The 23,985-nt window shown below is 38.9% G+C and overlaps 1 protein-coding gene across 1 annotated transcript in view; it reads left to right on the top strand.

Annotated features, from left to right (window-relative positions):
* Nucleotides 1–2,231: 2,231 nt before the first annotated feature.
* The window catches only part of PDLIM1 (PDZ and LIM domain 1), a 47,887-nt gene continuing 26,133 nt past the window's right edge, over nt 2,232–23,985 (top strand). The window contains exons 1-3 of the mRNA XM_003755242.4: nt 2,232–2,488; nt 10,825–10,976; nt 15,556–15,640. Of these exons, the coding sequence (XP_003755290.1) occupies nt 2,393–2,488; nt 10,825–10,976; nt 15,556–15,640 (333 nt within the window). The 5' untranslated portion in view covers nt 2,232–2,392. The remainder of the gene's footprint in view (nt 2,489–10,824; nt 10,977–15,555; nt 15,641–23,985) is intronic.

The following is a 23,985-nucleotide window of genomic DNA, read 5'->3' as shown; positions in this document are numbered from 1 at the left end:
GCTATCTCTCTTAAGTGCTGTTTTTTGTATCCTGTTTACATATTCTGTTATTTATGATGCCTGACTGTGCACTCATGATTTCTAGAAATAAAGGCAACTCTCTGAGCAAAATTTTCCCAATAGAAACTTGTGGCTAAGCATGCTCAATAAATTGCCTGGGATTAGAGAGAGATCCAATCCAGAGGCCACTTCTGGTTTTAACAGGAGCTGGAACAGGAAGTTGGAGAAGGGAGGGATTAGGGAGAATAGAGTTTGTGGCTCTGTGCCTAATGAGCTTCTCTTGTCTGTTTTACTCACTGCTGTGAGAAACTGAGGCCGATTACAAAGAACTTTTGGGCCCTGGGTTGGGCTCTGTGGCTAGGCTGCAGGGGGAAAGGGGGGGAGAGTGAGGTCAGCAAAAGGGGAGAAATAGTAAAGGAAAAGGAGATCAGGAGGGAATGAGCAGATTAGAAAAGAGAGTGGGACAGAAAGTGACAGGAAGTGTAAGTGCCACTGATACCGGTTTTCTCATATTCATTTAGCTCTTTTTACATAAAGAGAGAAGCAGGTCTAATGGTGCAGTTAGAGAACAGAGTCATTGTTATTATTCTGAAGTACAAATCTCCTACGAGGTCCCCCTCTTCTGTTATTCCAGGCCCCCCCAATTTATCAACTCTGCTTTGGAACTAAGAGGCCTGTTACTTCCTCTGAGGGTGGAGAGGGGGAGGTGTGGAGAAGATGCAGTCTCACATCTCTCAGAACTGAGAATTTCAAGATGAGTCCAACCATATTAACTCTGGGGTTTACAGAGGCAACAGCTGGGAGGTGAATTGGTTCTAAAGCAGTTTTTGATTTTGTGAAACATTTTCAGAAGATGAATCTGGAGACGGCTGACGCCAGGTTTGAGTTGCAACTCTCTAGATCATGTCTTGCGAGGTTTGCCCCTTCTCTCTTAGCTTCCCCAGCACTCTGCCCCCATAGTCCCAGACCTTAGATAGTGGTTCAGATTGTCAGTCGCATATCTGAGGGGGAAGAAATAGGGCCTACGTGGGTGGGAGCCAGGTGGCAATTTTCTAAACTATGCATGTGCAAAGATTGTGGTCGAGGCACTAAGGGTGTATTCACTGAGTATCACCTGCACTGTGGGTGACACACACTGCCCTCATCTCAAAAAACTCAACTATCGAAAGTTACTTATTTTTTTCAGATCTAGAAGGACCTGCCTTCCTAGCCCAAGCTCCTTCATTTTATTTATTTTGTGAAAGGTGACCCTCAATTTGATTGATTTAGCCAAGGTCTGCAAAGGGAACTCCCTTTGCCAAAGCAGAAGTGTTCTCCTTTTTAAAAATCTTTCCCGAGTAGCCTGAGGCACTGAAAAGTTGTGTCAAGCGCCTAGTCTCCCAGTCATTAAGTATCAGGAAGGATTCGAATCCAGGTCATCTTAACTGGAAGCCCAGCTCTGTGGTTACTCCCTACAACACGCTGCCCATCTTCCTCTTCACTTGACAGATAAAGGAATCGAAGCCTGGAAAGACGGTGTCTTGCTTAAAAACAGCAGAGAATTAGAGAAGGAAGAATCAAGGCCCTGTCCAGCGTTCTTCCCAAGTCACTAAAAATTCTAACTCCTCAAATTGAAGATTATCTTTTATTTCATTATTCGGTCCGTGGAGTTTTAACTCGCTCAGCAGAGGCCTCTTCCTCCAGATTTCTGAACTTTTAATGCCAATCAGTATTGAAGTTTTGTTAGAAGTATTGAAGTTTAAGTTAGATTGTCTGGGTTTCGGGGGGAAATCAACCATTACTGTGCTTAATAGAACTGAATGTGGGGTTGAGCTCAGGAAAACTTCTTCAAGGGTTAAAAGGCAAATACCGGTGCAACTCCACCCTTCCTCTCCCCACCCTTCCTCACCTTGCGGACCTGGAGGGTGGCGGGTCTCAGCCTGCCCGAACCTCGCGCTTAGAGCCTGGGGCTCCCTGGCCGGGATGGAGGGGGGATGCGGGGCTGGGAGGGGACAGCCGAGGGGATTCTCCTGTATCTTTACCCTGTGCGTTCCTAAATTACCCCGATCCTGGAAAGCTGTTTTTTCCCCATTATGTTCCCACGCGGCGAGGTGCCCGGGTTTGACCCCGACGACGAGGACCTGGTGGGGGCCAGAAGAGCGGGGGCACTGGGTCTGGGCTGGGGCGAGGGCAAAGGCGAGGGCGGGGACAGGGGCGGGAGCAGACAAGCTGGGGCTGGGCGGAGCCGCAGCTGCGGTGGCCCCAGCCCCTGCTCGGGCTCCTGCTAAGCGGACTCTGGGACTGTGCTGCGCTGCTCTCTCTCGTTCGCTAGCTCCCGTCCGCTCCCCGCTAGCTAGCTCCCAGAGCAGTCCGAGTCCTTTCCTTGTCGGACGCCTCCCTTGGGCTGGGAAACATGAACACGGAGAAGATTGTCATCCAGGGACCGGGACCCTGGGGTTTCCGCCTCGTAGGAGGAAAGGACTTCGAGCAGCCCCTCGCCATTTCCCGGGTAAGGTCCCGACCTGGCTGCGGTGCCTGCTCTGGGGCCGCGCAGAGGCACCGGGGTGGAGAACAGTGTTGGGGCTGAGCGGAGAGGACGTGGTGTAGAAATGGGGGGAGACCCAGGCACCCTCCCGGGAAACTTGGGAGCTCCCGGGGCAATAAAAAGGTCCGACCCCCGGGGCTGGGAGCAGACAGCGTTCCCCCGAACCCCTGGCCGCGGGGACCCGGGGCTCCCGGCTCCTCCCCCTGTCCGAGAGCCAGATTCCTGCGGTCCAGGTGCGGCTGTTGCAATCGGACCTGGGGCAGCGGACCTGGGGCAGCGGACGAGCGCGCCCTGGGCGAGGAGTGCGCGGCTGCTCTCCCGAGAATAATGTCTCCCGAATGGGGTTGGGCCGGGTTGGGAAGAGTCGGGGCTTATACCCTCGGGGGAAAAGGCCAAGTAAGCTAGTTGTCCTTCCTGACAACCGAGCGGCTGGAGACCTGGGCGGCTGTGAGTGACTGTCTTATCTGCTCAGTCCATCAATCACCACTATTTACCGAGCGGGAGACTGGGGTGGGGTAGGGGTGGTGTTCCCGGCTTCTCGGAGCGGAACGTTAATTTCCTTCCCAACTTTGTTAGATGGAGCGAGTTGACTGAAGTGGCCGAAACTCACACACCTGCATTTTAAGGCTGAATAATAGAATGTGTGTTTTCCCTTCACACTCCTCCCCCCAACTGATTTTTGTTTTGGTTTGTTCGTTTATTTATTTATTACCGTCTTCCATCCTTTCTACCCCAGTCATTGTCCCCAAATGGGAAAGTCATCTTCTCCAAAATGGCAAAAAGTAGCTTATCTTCTGCCTTCCAAAGGGAGACTTCGGGCTCCAGGAGAAAGACTACCACTGGCTCTCTCCTGAGTCCAAATGCCATCACTGATGATTACTAGGTACCTCTGAACAAGTCACTTCATATCTGTAAAATGAAGATAAGAGAGTGGGGGTGGACTAGATGAACACTGAGGATACTTTTAACTCTAAATCCTATTATTACATCCTTGAGCTAGTCATTTAATTTCCCAAGTCCTCAATTTCCTTATCTGTAAAATGAAGAGATGAGAGTGGGGATTGGACTAGCTGAACACTGAGGGTACTTTTAGCTCTAAATCCTATTATTATATCCTTGAGCTAGTCACTTAATTTCCCTGCGTCCTCAGTTTCCTTGTCTGTGAAATGAAGGAGGGTTGAACTAGATGACCTCCCTGACCTCTTTTAACCCTTAAGTCATTCCTACTATGATCTTCCAGACCATCTGTTGACTTTTTGCCAATACTTCCTACCCCACCCCCATCTCCATAGTAATTGAGGGTGGGGAAAGAGGGTGGTTGTTTCTGGGTTTTCTCTCTTCTTAGTGATTCATCCGGGAGATTCAGCTTTAGTCTGGAACTACAAAAACCATTCTCACTCCAAATATTTTTGAACCCCCAGTAACACATTACAGATCTCTGGCCCAAAAAAACTCAAATGCATGCCCCTCACACTGGGGCTCTATGAGGGAGGAGGCATATAGCAGCTGGCATTAGTTGTCACAGATGGCAGATATAAATGCCCAATGATTTTCCTGGCATGCAATTGGACGTCTGAGGTAGGGGGAGGGGTGAATACTAAATGGGGGGGTGAAGAATATAACAGCAGAATAATAATTCTCCCACCAGGATAAATCCTACATTTCCTTCCAGCCCCAATGGGGACCCACTCACTTTCCCTTAACATTTTATTTTTACAATCTTTTTTTTTTTTTTTTTTTTGCAAAATTTACAATCTTTTACAATCACATCAACTGGGAATTGGAATTTAGAAGATCTTGACCCTATTACTTCCCTGCATGAACAATAGCAAATCACTCCCACTCTTTGGGCCTCAGTTTCTTCATCTGTAAAATTGAGAGCTTGGCCCACATGATTTTTCATGTTTCTTCCAGATCCAAGGCCTATGATTTTTTCATACTTCTTTAATGAACACTCGATGATCACTACAATGAAATTTCACATTTCAAAGATCATTTTCTGTATTCTTCAGCAGAATGTAAACTTCTTTGTATAGGATCTATTTTTTTGTTTGTAGCACTAGAGCCCAAACAGTCTTGTATGAGGAATTAGGGAACCTTTTTTTCCTGGTAAGGCCATTTGGATATTTGTAGCATCAAGGAGGCCATACAAAATTATCAATTTAAAGAACCCAAGCAGTGGGAGGTTGTGGTACATAGCTTTGGCTCATTATCCCCTGTCCTTGCCTTAGCAAATGATAGGACTCTCAGGCCTGATGTTCCCCACCTTGTCACATTGGTGATTGATTATCAGTTTTACACTGGTATACACAATATTTAATTTCCATTTTTTAATATGTTATACTTCTTGCTAGTGTGACAGTAGAAATGCTGCTCTATTTAATCTTTATATCTCCATTAGTATCTAAAACTAATCTAATCTATATCTCCATTACTATCTAAAGCACTTAATAACTGCTTTAGGTGAAAGAAGATATTGATTCGGTATAAAAAAGATATTGACTCAGCCATACTATTAGATTCTCAATGATAGATCCCCTGTGCTTTTATTTTTTTCTCTCTTTTATTTTTCCATAATCTTCATTTACACACATATCCTTTCCTCCTCTCCTTCCCAGAAAGCCATCTCTTAGAACAAAGAATAAAAAGAGAAAGAAAAAAAAAAAGTTCAGCAAAACCAACCTACACTTCGGCTTCATCTGGCAATATATGTATGTACCATTCCATACCTAGAGTCTTCCACCTTAGAGATTGTTCTATATCATATCTGTGATTTCCACAGAGTAGAATCTACAGTTAGTATTCAGTAAATACATATTGGTTGGTTAATGGATAGATAAATGCTTGTCGAGTGAATGAATTATTTCCATGTATTTAAATACCATTTGCATCATATTCTATTCCCGCTACTCATGTGGAATTACCTGCCATCCCTTCCTAGCCCTGTGATTTATATGTGACACACAAAACATCTTTTAAATGGAGAGTTCAGTTAGAAAGATCAGGTGTCCTCTAATTATAGCCCCATCACAAACAAAGCATGTGAATAGATGGTCTTTATTACATGTACAGGAGTAAGCCAGGGCAGGGGAAAGAGCCTAGTTAAAGTCTAAATCAGATGGTTAAAGCTGAAAGAAACTGTAAATATCATGTATTCTCTTGAGTATTAAAGCTAGAAGGGATCTAAGAGTCATCCAATAGACATTGTTAGACTGTTCAATGAAACAGTAGATGGAATAATGGACTTAAAAGCAGGAAAACATAAGTTTGAATCCTGCTTCAGGTATATACAGGCTATATGACCCTGAATTCTTAGTCTCCTGAAAAATAAAGATAATAATACTTATTTCCCAGGGATATATGGAGCAGTGAGGTGGCCCAGTGGATAGAGTGCCAAGCTTGGAGTCAAAAAGACTCATCTTCCCTGAGTTCAAATCTCATTTCAGATACTTGCTGGTTGTGTAATCCTGTTTGCCTCAGTTTCCTCATCTGTAAAATGTAAAAGGAGTTGGAAAAGGACATGTTGGGTCACTCCAGTTTCCTGCCAAGAGAATCAAAAATAGGATCACAAAGAATTGGACTTGACTGAAAAAACTGAACAACAAACCAGGAGTTATTACTAGAATCAAATGAGATAATATGTGTATAGTATTTGCTACTAATATAATTACATTCACTAAAACTACAACTATAGCTATAGAGTCAAAATGTTAGAGAGCTAGCCCACCCCCTTCATTTTACAGATGAGCAAATAATAGAGCTACGAGGTTACAAATAAGAGGAAATGACTTGTCCAAACTCGTACAACTCATCAATAGTGTGGAACCAGGACTAGAACCCAGGTGGGCAAATTCTGGATCAGAGCTTATCTCTCTGCTATATAACTTAGTGAATCACTTTTCCCCTTCTGAAATCTGTAAAATGGGTGTAATAAGTAATGTTTGCAATCACCCACCTTTTAATAGTGATGTGAGAATCAAATGAAATAATAGGGGTAAAAGTACCCTATAAATGTATGATTTTCTTTTTATTAGCACTTTCTGATCTATGAATATTTATTTTCTCAGTGACACACATATATGGATGCAATTTACCATTGGGCTATTGTCTAAGTTTTCATACATTTTTCATCAGTGGCTGAGTCTCTACAGCCAAAACAAAGAAGAAAAAATCGGGCATTTGCATTGGCTGTCATTGCCAATGGAGAGATTGTCTCTTTTCATATAATCTAAATGGACCCTTTTTTTGAATTGTTTGAATTGTTGAGTTAATGCCCTCAATTTCTCCGTTTGCTTTTGGCTGCTTGGATCCAGATCAAGTTAGCCTGTAGACAGGGATTTAAAGTTTAAATAGAGATATTTGGCTTTAAATTGGCAAGTTTGGGGGTTCTTTTTTCTCTCACCAATTTCGAGTTCTTCCTTCAAATGTCTTGCCTTGGACCCCTTGGAGTTAGATTCACGTAATAACTTTGTGATTCTTTTATTGACCTGACCTGTAACTCCTTCATACCATCTCATCTTGTGTAATTCTTGCACATATTTTCCCAATGATCCTTTTCAGAGCATCTAGTAATCATTTTTCTTTCATATTTCCCTTATGGCACTGTTTGCTTTCCAAGTCTCTAAGATGTCGATCTTGGTGAATTCCTTTTTCCATTTCAATCTTTCATTTTCCCATCCTTGTTACCAGAAGCTCTGATCCTGTCCACACCCCACCCCAAGTGGCTGGTTAGTTTATGTTGACTGTTTTTTTTTCTTCTCCCAGCAACTGGCAAAAAGACAGGAAGAGGAGGGGCAAGAGATGTAGGAATGACATTGGCAAGAGCAACATGTTGCTTGACAGTTTGGAAATACAGCAATATAGTAATTTGTGTTTATGGTATGTGCTCTTTGCCCTGGAACCCTGAGGACATGCTTAAAAATGGTCTCCTCAGAGGTTATCGGGCTGTTTCTGACTTTTAAAAAAGACTATCACTATCTTGAAATAAGTGAGCTTTGTACAACATCTCCTCAGAGGTCAATGGAGCAGGGCCCTTGTCTGAATATGAAAAACAAGTATTTGGAGGGAAATGGATTGTATTTTGAAAATGCCTCGTTCTCTCATCCAGTGAAATTGGTCATCTGGGAAATATTAACAGCAATAGCTGATCTCAGCTGCCACAAGGGAATAAAACAAAAAGGACTGGAATAGAATGAAAGAGAAGAACCCATCAGAATAGCATTTATTCAATGAATATATCCCAACATTTACTGGAATGAAATTCATCAGGACATTTTTGTGGTGATTCTCCCAGTAGCCTGGCCCTTCTCCTGAAAGAAAGGGGGCGTCTACTGAGCATGTCTCCATTCAAAGATCACACCAAGAAGAATGTCTTTATAGTATTTTAGTCTAGAAGATGATGGGAACATGAGCTTTGCATCTGATTGAAGAGTCCATGATCTCCTTAATCATGGATGGGAAAACCACCAAGGAATTAATACAAGGCTGTAGAAGGATTGTTTTCTACACTCTTCAAATTCTTTAAGACCATGCTTTGCCATGGAGTTGATGTCATTTGCTGAAAAAGGGAGGAGTGAAAGCAGATATTTCCTGTACTTTACAAATGGAGGAACTAAGTCCACCCTGGGTTAAGTAATTGACTTGAATTTACAAAATTTTTCAGTGACAACCTCTTCTTGACAACTTCCTTGAAAAGGGGATGATAAATGCCAGATAACGTTAACATAGATGATTGAGTCCAGAGATTACTTTTTAAATAATTACCCAACCACTGTTTTCTTAAAGGGGTGGAACTTTTAACTTCCCAAGAACAAACCTTGGGTACCTGTCACTAGCATACCCAATATAGGGTGACTTGTCTTTGTGAAGAAATCAAATTGAGAAGGATGTTAAGGCAGAGCCTAGAATGTCTAAATTGACAAACATTAATAAAAACTGCATGTTTGGATAGACTTTTAAAGGCTTTTAAAGCCTGCTAATAAAAACCCTACAAGTTAGGTACTACAAATATTTTTCATTTTATAAATAAGAAAGGTGAGGTCCAGAGACATCACATGATTTGTCTAATGTTTTATAGTTGAAGATTCAAACCCAGACTTTTCTTTCTCAAGTTTAGCTTTTTATTGGTGACCATGCCATAAGCTAACAAGTCTCAACCCCTAGAGCCCTTCTCTATAAAACAAGGAGATTGAGATAGATGATCTTCAGGGTTTCCTTGTGATGTGTCTGAAAACTCATGGGAGTCCTCATGAGCTTGACCCTCAATAAAAGAAACCTGTTGAGGGCAGGAAGGAGCCATTGCTTTATTCCCCACAGCACTTAAGGAACAATTTGTACTGATTAGGTACTTGATAAGTTTGTTAGGTTGCCTGCCCTTCAGTTGAATGACTACACCAAGATGCTGGTAGAGGTGATTGCATCTGCTACAAGTCTTTAGTCTGGCTACTACCCGTAGACGGGATAATTACAGGAGCAGGTTCTCCCTTTACTTGATTGTAATGTAATAATTGCTCACATTTCTTCAGTTAACAGTTTACAAAGCATTTCCCATACAGGAACCCTGTGAAGTAGGTTGGAATGTTGTTACTCCATTTTACAGATTGGGAAACAAAGGTCCCAAGAGGTTACCCAGCCATAATTTTCAGAGCCAGGATTTGGACCTAGATCTTCATACTCAATATCCACTTCTCTGTCATGGAATTTAGTAGAAACAGCATTACCATTCTCTCTTTTTCTTTGAACATGGCTGATTACTCTTCTAGGACATCTCTCAAGTCAAGTCAAGATGGTTTCTGCTATGTTTCCATTGTATTTGAGTATGTGGAGTTAATTCAACTAAACTGTGAATTCCCAAGGCACAGATTTATATCTTTGATTTTACATAAATATCAATAATATTGATAGAACATAGAGTCCAAGGACTTTAGGGTCAAGCCCCCTGTGACATTTACTAGGTACTCTGGTCAGACAAAAGGTTGCCTCAGTTTTTGCGTGATTCTAAAGCTTCTATGATCGTTAGCAAGTCCACTTCCTGGTCAGTTTTCTCACCTGCAGAATGTTTATGACACTTTCTAGAAGCTGTTTTTGAGGAAAGCACTTTGTAAAACCTAAAGAATTAGATGAGTATCAACTCTCTTAGATTATTGGGTTTTTGGAAGTAGAACAATAGTGAGTTGTCATCTGAAATGAAAATGATAGCTGATTACATATAGCCCCTTATGGTTTGCAAAACAATTTGCACCTATTTTATTTTGATGAACTAAGGCTCATCCCTGTGAGGAGGGAACTCATACCTATTTTATAAAGAAATTAAGGCAGAGGGAAGGAAGGTAACTAAGTTAGGTGATACTAGACCATACTGCCTCACATTGGATGGTGAACTTTTCTTACATACTCAATGGATTTTTCCATGTTCTGCATTTGCCACCAGAGTCGGAGCAAAAGCTAGTTTTTGTAAATAATAATTGAGCTTCATTGCACCCAGAAAGAACAAATGAAAGGACCAGGGGTGAAAATGGAGACATCAAAGACCGCAAGAGAGAGGATACCTTTTTTTTTTTCTAAACCTTGTTTACTTGGGCATATTTCCATAACATGCTAATCTGTCCTGTCATATGGCCCATCCCCAACTTGGACCATGTCTCCTTTGCTATAGAAAAGGAAAGGTGAGATCAGCTGGTTGATTCTGTTTCAACAACAGACGGCTAGATAATTAAAGAGCTATTAATATCGAGTATTATGGCTTCAAATTGCTTTGATATACTTCTTATTTAATCCTGTACTATAGTCATAGTTTACAAAGCATGTCCCACACAACTTTGTAAGTTGGTTGCAATGACATTGCCCCATTTTACAGAGTAAAAAGTCAAGGCTTACGAAAGTCAAGTAGTTACACAGCCCAAAGTGGCAGAGCAAGGATTAGTAGAAATAGCACTGCCATTCCATCCTACCTCAACCTTTTGCAAGTTTTCTCCCCATTTTACAAACAAGAAAATCAATGCTCAGAGAAATTCACTGACATGCCTCAAGTCACAAAACCATGGGTGATAAATCTCAAATTTAAACTCCCAGTTTGAGTTGAAAACCAAGTGCTTTTTGCAATCCTGCCCTGTCAGGGCCAAATGAGCATCTTAATTTTAATTTTTCAGTGACTTAAACTTATAATTTTAAGGAATTAAGTATTTTTTTAATTGTCTTCTATTTTAGGACAAATGACCACCTGCTCCAAATCAATCAGGAGGGAAGATAATTTGAGTATAAATAGCTCTTAAGTGACTGACATCCTTTTCCCTCTTCTTCAGGTTACTCCAGGCAGCAAAGCGGCATTGGCTAATGTATGTATTGGAGACGTTATCTTGGCCATTGATGGAGAAAATGCCAGCAACATGACTCACTTGGAAGCCCAGAATAAAATCAAGAGCTGCGTAGATGACATAACCCTCACAGTTGGCAGGTAAATCCTGTAAACAAATAGAATTTTCCATGCATTTCATAGTAGTTTTGTAAATTTTAATGCCAATATTCCTTCAACACAATTTTATCTCCTACTATGTGCCAGGTATTGTGATAAAACCTAATACAAAGATTATTTTTAGTTACTCGGCATTTGCTTTCAGAGAACTTACTAAAAGGGTCTCATACTGGAGGGTAGGGGATGATCCATGTGCACACATCTCAATTATACAAGATCCAGTGTGATGGGGACAAAGCAGAGAGCCAGATAAAGTGCTCTAGGAAGACAACAAATAGAAGAGAATGAGAAGCCATTATGGCTTAGGAATCAAGCCTCACTTTGAACAACATGGCCTCCAAATGCCCTCCTAACTGAACTTCCATCATTCTTTCTGTCTGTGATACTTGCATTTTGCACATTTATAGAACTTGTCCTTAGGAAGTAAAATGGACATAATTCAGAGTCCTTTGTTGCTTTTTTGGTATAATTATAGTAAGCTTGTAATTTCTGCTTTACAATTTTATAATTTATAAAGAGTAGCTAGGTAATTACCTATAACTATCATCTCCTTTTTGAACAGAGAACAGATCAGAACCTTAGAAAGATTGTCACTTGTCTTTTTAGGGAAAAACAAAGACTCAAAGCCAGGTATCTTGAGACCCAATTCAGGGATATTCTCAGTATACCTTATTGCCCTTGACTCTTATGATCCTAAAGACCACTAATTGTTCTTGGTTTATCAGGGTTACTAGTAAGGCCAGAAGCTTACACTGGGATAGGGAAAATATTAAAATAAACTACAGCATGGAACAAATATTGCCCATTACTTTTAGCATTTTTATTAAATACAGGCATGATGGTAAATATACTTATAAGGTAGAGAGTGAGAAGAGACTCATGGGAGTTGCATATGGGACAGTAGTTTGTTCCATTTTTTTCTGGGAAAGATTTTTTGCCATGTGGAATTTTAGTTGCTGACAGAATCACAGGCTGTAAGAGTTGGAAAAGACCTTAGAGACTAAATGGTCCATTTTCTTCGGCAAATCTCAGCAGAGGGGAAGGATCCTGCTCAAGTTCATACAATTATGATGTGTTTTTTCATACTCTGAATTCTTATATCACTAATATTAACCTAAACTGCCTCTGGTTGTCTCATGTGTCTCATGTTAGTATTGTCCCTTTCAGTTAGATTTGAAGGTCTTTGAGAAAAGATTTCCTATATCTTCTACAACAGAAATAGGAAAACTTTTCATCTATTAGAGACCACTGATGGAGAAAGAAAGAAAAAAATCAGTTTAAAATCACATATGTAAAGAACAACTTTAATTATGAGATGAGAGAAATAAAAGTTTTTAAAAATATTTTTTTATTATAGCTTTTTATTTACAAGATATATGCATGGGTAATTTTTCAGCATTGATAATTGCATGACTTTTGTTCCAACTTTTCCCTCCCTTCCCCAACCCCTTCCCCCAGATGGCAGGTTGACCAATACATGTTAAATATGTTGAAGTATAAGTTAAATACAATATATGTATACATGTCCAAACAGTTATTTTGCTGTACAAAAAGAATCGGACTTTGAAATCATGTACAATTAGCCTGTGAAGGAAATCAAAAGTGCAGACAGACAAAAATAGAGGGATTGGGAATTCTGTGTAATGGTTCATAGTCATCTCCCAGAGTTTTTTCGCTGGGCGTAGCTGTTTCAGTTCATTACTGCTCTATTGGAACTGATTTGGTTCATCTCATTGCTGAAGATGGCCACGTCCATAAGAACTGATCATCATAGAGTATTGTTGTTGAAGTATATAATGATCTCCTGGTCTTGCTCATTTCACTCAGCATCAGTTCGTGTAAGTCTTTCCAGGCCTTTCTGAAATCCTCCTGCTGGTCATTTCTTACAGAACAGTAATATTCCATAATATTCATATACCACAATTTATTCAGCCATTCTCCAATTGATGGGCATCCACTTGGGTTCCAGTTTCTGGCCACTACAAAGAGGGCTGCCACAAACATTTTGGAATGTACAGGTCCCTTTCTCTTCTTTAGTATCTCTTTGGGATATAAGCCCAGTAGTAATACTGCTGGATCAAAGGGTATGCACAGTTTGATAACTTTTTGGGCATAGTTCTGAATTGCTCTCCAGAATGGCTGGATGTATTTACAATTCCACCAACAATGTATCAGTGTCCCTGTTTTCCCACATCCCCTCCAACATTCTGCATTATCTTTCCCTGTCATTCTAGCCAGTCTGACAGGTGTGTAGTGGTATCTCAGAGTTGTCTTAATTTGCATTTCTTTGATTAATAATGACTTGGAGCATCTTTTCATATGGCTAGAAACAGTTTCAATTTCTTCATCTGAGAATTGTCTGTTCATATCCTTTGACTATTTATCAATTGGAGAATGGCTTAATAAGAAAAGTTGTTTAAGAAGGGAGAAGGAAATGGATTTCACCAATTCTTTCTTTCTTTCCTTCCTTCCTTCCTTGTTTCCTTTTTTTGGAGGCAATTGGGTTTGTGCCCAAGGTTACACAGCTAATAAGTGAGTCTGGATTTGAATTCGGGTCCTTCTAATTCTAGGATTTTGCTCTATCCACTGTGTCACCTAGTTGCCCTGATTTTACTAGTTTCTAAAATTAAGATCAGGTATATTGCAAAGTGATAAAGAAAGAAAAAAGGATCCCATAGGCGCTATTTTTATAATGGCGAAGCAATGGAAATTGAGGAAGTACCCAATCAGGGAATGGCTGAACAACTTATAGGATATGAATGTGCAGGAATATTATTGGGCTATAAAAAATGATGGGGACTTTCAGAGAAATCTAAGCAGACTTGTACAAACTGATATAGAGTAAAGTGAGCAGAAATAGAACAACTTGATAACAAAAAGACAAGCAACTTTGAAAGATCTAGCAGCTCAGGTCAGCACAATAACCAACCCTGATTTAGGATTTTCAAGATAGAACATAATACACACCTCCAGCTAGAGAGGTGAAGGACTCAGAGTGCACATTAAGACTTTGTTTTTGGACTTTTTCTCTTGACTATGCATGTTTGTAATAGATTTTTTTTTTTTGTTATTCTTATTTTCTTTCTTTATCAATAGGGGTTTGGGGAATGGAAGCAAGACAGGAGAAGATAGATCTTCATTTGAAAAAAAAAAATTTTAATTTAAAAAATAAAGTGAAGACCAAAGAATATAAAGCTAATTTAACTAATGATAAAAGTTTATTACTTTTATATAATTCAATTCTATGTAAGTTGATTTTATAAAGTGCTTTAAAGTTTGCAAAGCTTTTTATATATGTTATATGACTGATCTTCACAATAGTCCTGTGAGATAAGTACTACAAATATTACTATCTCCATTTTGCAGATTAGGAAATCAATCCACAGAGAGAGTAAAGGTTCAAGTCAACCAACTAATGATTGTCAGAGATTGGTGTTTGAACCTAAGCCTTTTCTGACTTCAAGTCTATAGCTCTTTCTACCATATAACAGCTATCTCTTGTGTTAAGGCTAATTAAGAGAGAGAGAGGCAGAGTGAGATGGAAAACATAAGATAAGGTAGACACCACTAAGAAGTTATGGTTAGATAGGCAGATACAAGCAAAACAGATGAAGAGATCTTTGAAAACAATTTTTTAAAATTTAATTTCATTTTTAAAAAATTTTAAATCACTGCCAAAGAATTTAATTCCTACAAAAAGTACAGAACTATAAGTATTTAAGGAATCTTCACATTTTCTTTGGTAATAAATGCTAATAAAATAATAAATATAATAAAATTAATTTAATTTAATTTAAATCTAATAAAAGGAAATAAAGTTCTGTTTCTGGGAAGTGGGGAGATTAATTCCTTACGTAAATGGTTTGTTTTCATAATCCATCATCATTTTGGCCTTTTTTTTTTTTAAAGATGGTACTTTTAAGATTTCTAAGGCTACTATTTAGACAAATAAGCATCTGCCCACTCAAAATTCTACATCTGTGTTTCATTTTTTGCAACTACAGGCATTAATAAACTGTTTATTACCTCCTGGTACTTCTTTCAAGAGTGAATGAAATTAGGCTGAGTTAATCTGATCCATAGACCATAGTATTCCTTCCTATAGTATTAATATATGCAGCACTAGACGCAAAATATTTACTCATGTATTCAACGTACTCCTGCTTATATTATGAAGTGCCTTGGGTCAACTACTTCTTTGACAAATTGTCCTTACGATGATTACTTACATATTTTAAAGGCCAGCTTTGGAATTGATGCTTTGTTTTTCCTGTGATTAAAATTTAACCTCTCTGTGTGACCTTGGACAAGTCACTTTACCTCTGCCTCAGTTTCCTCAACTGTAAAATGGGGATAATAACAGCAGCTACATTGCAGGGTTGTTGTGAGGATCAAATGAGATGTTTGTAAAGCATTTAGCACAGGGCTTGGTAGTAGGTGCTAGATAATTCCCTATCCCTTCTCTGTTTCTGTCTCTCTCACTGATAAATTTATTTCTCTTTACTATTTTTAGTCTCCATTTTTTTATTCACTCTGTTATTAAAATTATTATCTATTGCAGGAGTGAACATAAAATCTGGTCTCCCCTCGTGACGGAGGAAGGGAAACGCCATCCATACAAAATGAATTTAGCTTCTGAACCCCAAGTAAGTAGCAATTCCTCATCACTCCCCAGTCTCTTTTCCATATTTTCAAAGCAACAGTAGAATTCAATGCAATAAACATTTATTAGGCATCTACTGTGTACAAAGTACTCTTGTGCCTGAAGAATACAAAGGTGAAATCAAAATTGCCCCCCACCTTTGAGGAATTTATATCCTACTGTTTACAGTCTGACTACATTCTGGTTCCCCAGGGATACTGAGATAAGTGATGTTCCTAGACTTTTTCTTACAAGAAGATCACCCCGGGGCAATCTGGTGTTTTGTTCTTACATTTTGGAAACCGAAGACTCATAGATTTGTTAGACCTGTAAAAGACCAAGGAAAAAGTATGTCATTGTTACAACCAGCTTGTTTTATAGATACAGAATCAGAAATCCAGAGAAAGCAAGGAACTTGCCAGAAGTCCCACAGCAATGCAGTATCAGAGCAGAGAATAGACTTTGGGTCTACTGAATCCTCAGCTTCAGAATTTTTGCCTTTGTAACCCCTGTGTTAGTAATGCATGGAAAGTAGCAGAATGACTGTGGGACTGACTAGAAATAAGTAGAGGAGAATGGAAAAAAATTAGAGAGATACATATCTATATCTGTGGGGAAGGGGGGAGATAGAGAAAGAGAGAGTGTCAGAAATGGCAGATACATGCAAAACATGGAGAGGTTTAAGTATAGGTTACAGAGAAACTTTATTAATTATTTCCTAGGGAGGTTAATGAACATAGCTCCAATAAAGGACAGTTCAATATGAACTAGATTTCAGGTAAATTAATTCAAAACAATTCTGGGAGGGTGGGGATGGTTTACATTTATATAGCATTTTAAGGTTTTTCAAAGAAATTTCATCTGAAGCAAACTGAGGCAAATGGGAAATTAAGGCTAAGAAAAATTAAGTAACTTTCCTATGATATTAAATTTTCTCAGACATTTATTTCTTCAGTCCTGATCCAGCGCTTTTTCCATACCATGGGCCAAAGGCTCAGGACTTTTACAAAAGTCATAAGGGTAGATTTCTAAATATCTCATTATTTTATATATTTGAGCTGGAAGGGACCTCAGAGTGAGTCATCTGGTCCCACCCCTTCATTTAATAGCCCTTTGTAAGGTCACATGGGTGGTAAGTGCCGGCTCAAGGCCTTGAACTACTGTCCTCTGGCTCTAAACCCTACCTCTTTTTCCTGGGCCATCTGTTTCATTATGGCTTAATTAATCCCTTGGTAAAAATGAAATTAAAAAAAAAAAAACCAACCTTCAAACGAATCCATTTAAAAGATAGTAGTCTGTTGTGTCCATATTCTATAGCTAAACACCAAAACTTGTGTTTCATCTTATAAGAACTTGGAATATCTCACAACATTTTTACAGCCTCCATCCCTTTCTCTTGGAGATTATTTGTTGTTTGGCTTGGTTCTCCTGTCTGTTAGAGCAGATGTCTGCTCAGAACAGTGGAGATTTCTGGGATAATGATCATGCCATCTACCTTTAATTGTATTTCCAATTATTATTACTAGTTTTTTTTTTGTTGTTCATGAGAATCTTGAATGAAGGACCCATATATTTGTTATGGGTAAATATTTGTCTTTCTAGTGAGCCACTAAAAGTCTTAGGTAATTTCTGGAAAGAGCCATAGTTAATGTTGGCAAATGTCAACAAGGTTAGTACAGACTTTTTGAGGAAAGGCCTCTGTTCTTCAGAGAGGATTTGTGAAAGCTAATTTGCAAATTTGTTTGATCTAATTTTAAAGATTATAAAATTTTGTTTAGTGGTGGTGAACATCCCAGCTAGTTCTTAGCAGTGAATCAAGGTATTAGTGAGTAGCAAGATGCCATTCTCTCTTCTTAGCCAGGTCCTTATTAACTGTGTTAACCTTATTTTAAGCACTAAATTCATTCCTGAAAGGCACCATGAGGAAAATGAATATTATTCACTATCAGATTTTCCTTTGATTTGCATTCTTTAAGAAATGATTTCCTACAAGAATAAAAATTAGCCCCAGCAAGTAATAAATATTGCATTCACCAAATTCACTTTAAGGGTCATTCTACTTCTTTAATTTCCTTCTCTGACACAAATGCTGTAAGAAAAATTAGGGGCTGTATGGGCAAATGCATAAGGGATTTGGTACCTCCAACTCACATAGATTGTTTGATTTTGAGCAAGTCAGCTCATTATTATGGCTCAGATAGAGCCACTCTTTCTGGAGTCCAAGGACCTGCTTCTGAAACTTACAACTTTCAGGTAATCGCTTCCCCTCTAATCTATACAATGAAATGATTGGACTAGATGATGTCTGAGATGTCCTTTATCTCTCTGCTGCTACAAATGTTCAAGCCTCAGTTTCCTCATCTATAAAATGGGGATAATCACTTCATGGAGCTGTGTCCAATGATAATGTATTTGTAAGATATTTTGCAAATTCTAAAATACTACATGTAGTTATTATGTGTATGCTAGCTAGCTGAGACTGCTTAGTCTTTAAAGCGTACTGGAGTTTAGCGTACTGACTAATATCATACAATCCAGATCTCTGATTTTATTAGTGTGGGGAATTTCCATCGCCTCTGAGGATGATCAACTCCAGAGTTGCCTGAGAAACTAAGAACTTATATATGGCTCCACAGCTAGTATGGAATAGGAGCAGCACCGGGAATCCCAGTGCTGACCTCATGGCTCGCTTTCTCTGCCTTAGGGCCATACTGCCTTTCTCGAATCAAATAGAAAGCCTTACTAGATCATATAACATGGAAGTATTCTATGCTATTTACTTAGCATGCCTAAAATCTTCTGATTAAACAACTCAGCCATGTAAGTTTCAGTACTTTAAATTAGTATTATACTTCCTCATTTGTTAAATGAAGAGGTTGGGCTACATGATTCTTCCATCTCTAAATCTATGAACCGATGAGTATTCAGAACAGACAAAAGATATTCTATATGCTATTTTCTAACTTGAAGAATTTCTTTTAATTCAAGTACTCACTTGTCATGATATACTTCCCTTAGTTCTTAACTTTACAAAATCCCCTTCCAACTATTAAAAAAAAAAGTTTGAGTGAGATCAGAGTCTATACATAATAAAGTAGTCTGGATAGGGACCTGTTATTTTATATACTTCTAACCAACACCCCAGCTTATCTGAAATGAGAGTCGTTTTATTTCCTTGTCATTGTTGAGTTTCCTTGGAGATTGATAAATAGAAAGCCCAAACAATTACATCATCCCTGATGTAAAAGTTAGCCCTGGGATGTTCCTGAATTCTGGGAAGGGCAATGCACACATCAGTAGACAGATACTCCTTTTATATGCGAAACAGACACATTCCTGCCATACTGGACTAATTTCACAATGTGAAATTTGAGACATCAGCCTCTGTATCCTACTGACTTCCATTATGATCATGAGTGTGTTCCTATGGGGGAAATGTTGGCTCTAGGACAAATGAGAGCTGTCCTTCAATCCCATGCATCCTGCTGTGCTGTTGGGGGTCAAGATGAAAAGGGGAAGGAAGGAGAAATTAAAGGGGAAAGGAGGCTTGCCATGGAGGGATTGGACTTGCATTCTGTGTAAGAAATAAGCAAAACTCTCCACTCACCTGGCTGCAGTTTGTAAATAAAGGCTAGTGTAAGGAATGAGGGGAAGGCAGAGCTGTAGGGCCCCTCCTGCTGCTAGAAATGAGCACAAATGCTCTTATCAGTCACCCGATCCACAACCCGGTAGGGCTTCAGTCAATACACCAGTATTTAGTAAGTGCTTACTGTGTGTCAGACATTGCTAAGCATGGGGCGATTTAAAGAAAAGTAATGAATTTCTGTCCTCAAGGAGCTTTCAACCAGTCTGAATAATGAAAGGTTTAAATTTTATATTAAAGAAAAGGGGTTTTGTTACTTTCATAGGAACACGGACAAAACTAACTTGGTCAAAATGGTTTTTTTGGTTGTTGTTTTTTGCCAAAGAGAGGTCTTTTACATTTGTTTAAATAGGGAAGGTCCCATTCTCCTAAAACAGGTCGGCTGCAGAAGTACTCCTTTTCTGGCTGAGTGTATATATATAGTAATCAAAATGAAATTAGGTTTTAGGTATGTTAAAAAGGAATCTTTTTCTTTAGGATTAGGGGATCTGATCCATGTTTCAGAGCATCAGATTCCACACAATCTAATTCTAGACTAGCACTGTGGGACCACCCATCATTATCATTCAGATCTTCCTTTGATGTGGTCTTCAGGTTCTCGGAAACAGGCTTTGGGAACTCCTGGCTGTGATCAAACCAAACAAACCTGGGGGGGGGGGGGGGGGAAGGGAGAGAACAATGAGGGGGAAAGATACTAAGGAGGGAAGCCAACAGAGCTCAGATACTTTCCACTTTTCAGAAACTTGCCTTCCTATCCCTGTGAACCTCCCAAAAGATGGGTTAGCTCAGACAGTTCTCCAACAGCACTATCCCTCACCTCGATACTATCTCTTCTGTAATCCAGATGTGGGCTATTTCTAGAAGTGCTTTTTAGGGGGAATGGGGCAGAGTTAGCAGCTGTTTGCCTCTGCACTGATCTGATGACACCCTTGAATCATCCCTGCCTCGTTTGATGTATAATGAGACTTTTTTAGTGACTGAGGAGAAGGCGGGAGGTTCAGAAAAGATAGTGGTGGGTTTGCAATGTTTGTTGTTTATCTAGGTGCTCAATGAATGGTGAGTGTGCATTAGTTCCTGGTCATTTCTTTCTAGGCACTATGCTTGCCATTAGGTGGACACTAGTGCCTCTAAGGCAGTTTAAACATAGTAGATAATTATAATCTAGGTCTAAGTGGATTGGTGATTTAAAACAGGAATCTCAAACTCTCAGAATGTTAGGCTTCCTCCCCTTAATTCCCCAAAGAATATTATAAACACTTTATGAAAATGATTAAGTAGGTAGGCAAGTCTTTACAGAGAAGAAACTAATTTAGATAGTAAAAATAGACTGATATGATACCTTTATAACAAACACATGACTTGAATTTGAGGCCTTTTCGTAGAGCACATAGGATATAGACTAGGTGTTTGCTGAGTTTCTTTCTAGGAAAATGTAGTCTTCATTGCAATAAGAAATATATATTTGCATAAATATAAACAATTTAAATGATAATAGCCAACATTTATTTAGCACTTTAAGGTATACAAATACATACATAAACACTTTACAAGTGTTTTATTGATATTTTATTTATACTTTATAAACTTTCTCATTCTCTCTATGAAATGTTTAAAGATGAAAGATTATTAATAGTCAAAATCATAGAATTTACAGCTAGAGAGATTTACTGATTTAACCTTATTTTTTTAGATGAAAAAACTGAAGCCCAAATTGAAGTGACTCTCTCTTGGGCTCATGTAGATGGTAAATTATGTAATTGGGGTTTGACCCCCAGCTTTTTGTATTCCAGAGTGGCCAGGTGCTACAGTGGACAGAATACTGGACATGAAGTCAGGGAGACTCATCTTTGTGAGTTCAAATCTGGCCTCAGACACTTTATTAGCTGTGGGATCTTAGGCAAGTCACTTATCCTTGTTTGTCTTAGTTTCCTCCTCATCTGTAAAATGAGCTGGAAAAGGAAATGGGAAACTTATCCAGAATCTTTAGCAAGAAAACCCAAAATGGCGTCATGACACGAGCCCACCACTGGGACTGTCCAGCTGGATAGAAACTGCCAATCAATAAGTAAAAGTTATTAATTTATCAATTATATGCCAGGCACCAGGCTTTAATAACTTGATAAGCAGAATCACTTCCATCCTCCAGGGAAACATCAGAATAGGATTTGATAGAAGAATAGGATTCCAGGAGTCTCCAATCCTTTCCCTGAGTTCTTAGATTATGAGAAAAGAGAATGCAAGGATTTCACCTACTTTTGTAGACTTAAATAATATTGCTCTCTTCATGCAGTGCATCATGACTAATGTGGTCAAGTATGCTGCCTTTAGAGTCAGAAGACCTGATTTTTCCACTTACTATCCTTGTAATTTTTGGGCAAGTCACTTAATAATCTTTGTAGGTCTCAGTTTCCTCCTCTGTAAAGTAAAGGGGTTGGATTCTACCTGTAAGGTTCCTTTTAGCTCTAAATCTATGATGATTTGATGCTATGTTCCAGCCAAACTGATCTAGCTACTCCCTGAACTCAAAGTTCTGTCTCCTATCACCTTGCCTTTATTTAGGTTGTGAATAATAATAACAGCTAACTTCGTACAACACTTTAAGGTGTTTAAAGCACTTACAAACTTTATCTCATTTAATCATCACAATATATCTTTAAGGTAGGTACTATTATTGCTACAGATAAGGGAACCGAGACAGAGGTTAAATGACTTGCCTGGAATCATACAGCTTGTAATTGTCCAAGGCAAGATTAGAACCCTTTGATTCCAGATCCAATGTTCTTTTCACTGTACCACTTAGTTGCTTCCACAGGTCTTGAACATAGCCCCTCCCCACTTCTGCCTCCTGGGATCCATGGTTCCCTTGAGGTTTAATTCAGGTGCCACTTCCTACTTCTTGTCCTGCTGCCACTGCTGTACAATCAGACTGTCTGTGTTGGCTGGTTGGTCCCCTCATCTCTTGCTTTAGAAATGGTATTAGGTAAGCATTGCCATTGCTTCTGGAAAAAACATGCATTTTATTGTCCTCTGGTTGCTTTCATCATATCTGTGACTTCTTAAACCAAAACTCCCTTGCCTAGCCACCCAATCCATACATAGATAGATATCTGTATCTATATCTCTCTCTACCTCTATCTCTATCTTTATCTATATATACATATAGATACACACTTTGTATGTTTATAATATTATATATTTTATATATAAAATAATTTTTATTTTGTATATATTTTATGTGTAGTTTTCATTTTTTCTTCTATTAGAATATAAACCCCTTGAGGGTAGGGACTTCCTTTGTATTTGAATCCTCAATGCTAGATACAGTGTAATAAATGCTTTTTTTTCCTTTATTCACATCTTAACTCCCCACTCTCAGCAGTTAGTATTTCCTCTCTCCTTCAAGCTGTTTTACATTTATTTATCTATATACATTTTATATCCTTGCCAGTAGAAGTGAAGAACATTCTTTATATACTTAAAATGTAGCACAGTGCCAGACACAAAGTGACTATATTTCTTGGTCGCTATGATTTCATCATCCTATATTCCTCTTCTGTTATATTTACCCCTTTAATTTCCATCTAATTATTCTCTTGGCTTTCTCAATAAGTATCCAGGTTTTAGGATTATAGGATCACTATATTTGAGAAGAATATGAATCTTAAATTTAGAACTTTAAGGGTCCTTTATTAAAACTTTTCATTTTTTCAAAACATATGCATAGATAATTTTCAACATTCACCCGTGCAGAACCTTGTGTTCCAAATCTTTTTTCTTTCCCTTCTCCCTGTTCTCCCAACCCCCAACCCTGTCCCTTCCCTTAGATAGCAAGTAATGCAAAACATGTTAAGCATGTGCAGTTCTTCTATACATATTTCCACAATTATCATGCTGCACAAGAAAAATCAGATCAAACCTAGCACTTCAATTTACAACCAAAGAGACAGACCCAGTAATATGCCTCAGTTTATACAGACAATAAGGGAGAAGGCCTCCAGGTTTGATTACAGATCATCTGATTTCAGATCTAGCATTCTTCCCTTTGTACTATGGGCTTCCTTGGGTATTCTGAAGTTGCTTCTTTCTTTGTTATCAAACCCAATTTTTTTTGGCTTATCTCCTCCTGGCTAATTTATCTTAGTCTTTTATCATATCTTGTTCTGAATGGACTGCTGGAATTTCACGTCTTAATCTCCTCCAGGCACCCTAAATCCCCATGGAATGTATTAGTGGACAATGCTGTTGTATTTCAAACCCAATATATTTAATTCCAACAGCCCAAAGTACTTTCTTGATGTTTCCTACCCAGTAGAAGGATTTTACTAGGACTCTGGGGGAAGAAACAAAAGGGAAATGAAACTAGAGAGGAGTGTAAAAGTCTAATTATTATGTGAAACTGTGTCAAGTTCCTAGAGAAAGAAGGGGTGGTCCTGGATGATCTCCCAGCTCTAACGGTTCACAATTCTATGAATAACTTCTTGGGAACAACTGTATTTATAGTTCCCTACACTTAACATGATTTGTACCCAGGCATGCGGTGTGTTTTTTGAGTTTCATTCAATCAACAATTATTTATTTAAGCAATGACAACACGTTAGGCCCTGGGTACAAAAGAGAGACAATCTCTGCTCTCAATGAACTTAAATTTTGTGATAAGTTTTCCTTCAAATTATAGTCATCCCTGCCTTCAGAACAACTTTTTTTTA

The sequence above is a fragment of the Sarcophilus harrisii genome, chromosome 2 (genome assembly GCF_902635505.1).
Source record: "Sarcophilus harrisii chromosome 2, mSarHar1.11, whole genome shotgun sequence".
Taxonomy (NCBI): domain Eukaryota; kingdom Metazoa; phylum Chordata; class Mammalia; order Dasyuromorphia; family Dasyuridae; genus Sarcophilus; species Sarcophilus harrisii.
The sequence above is the reverse complement of the archived record's forward strand: the minus strand, read 5'-3'. Positions and strand labels throughout refer to the sequence as shown.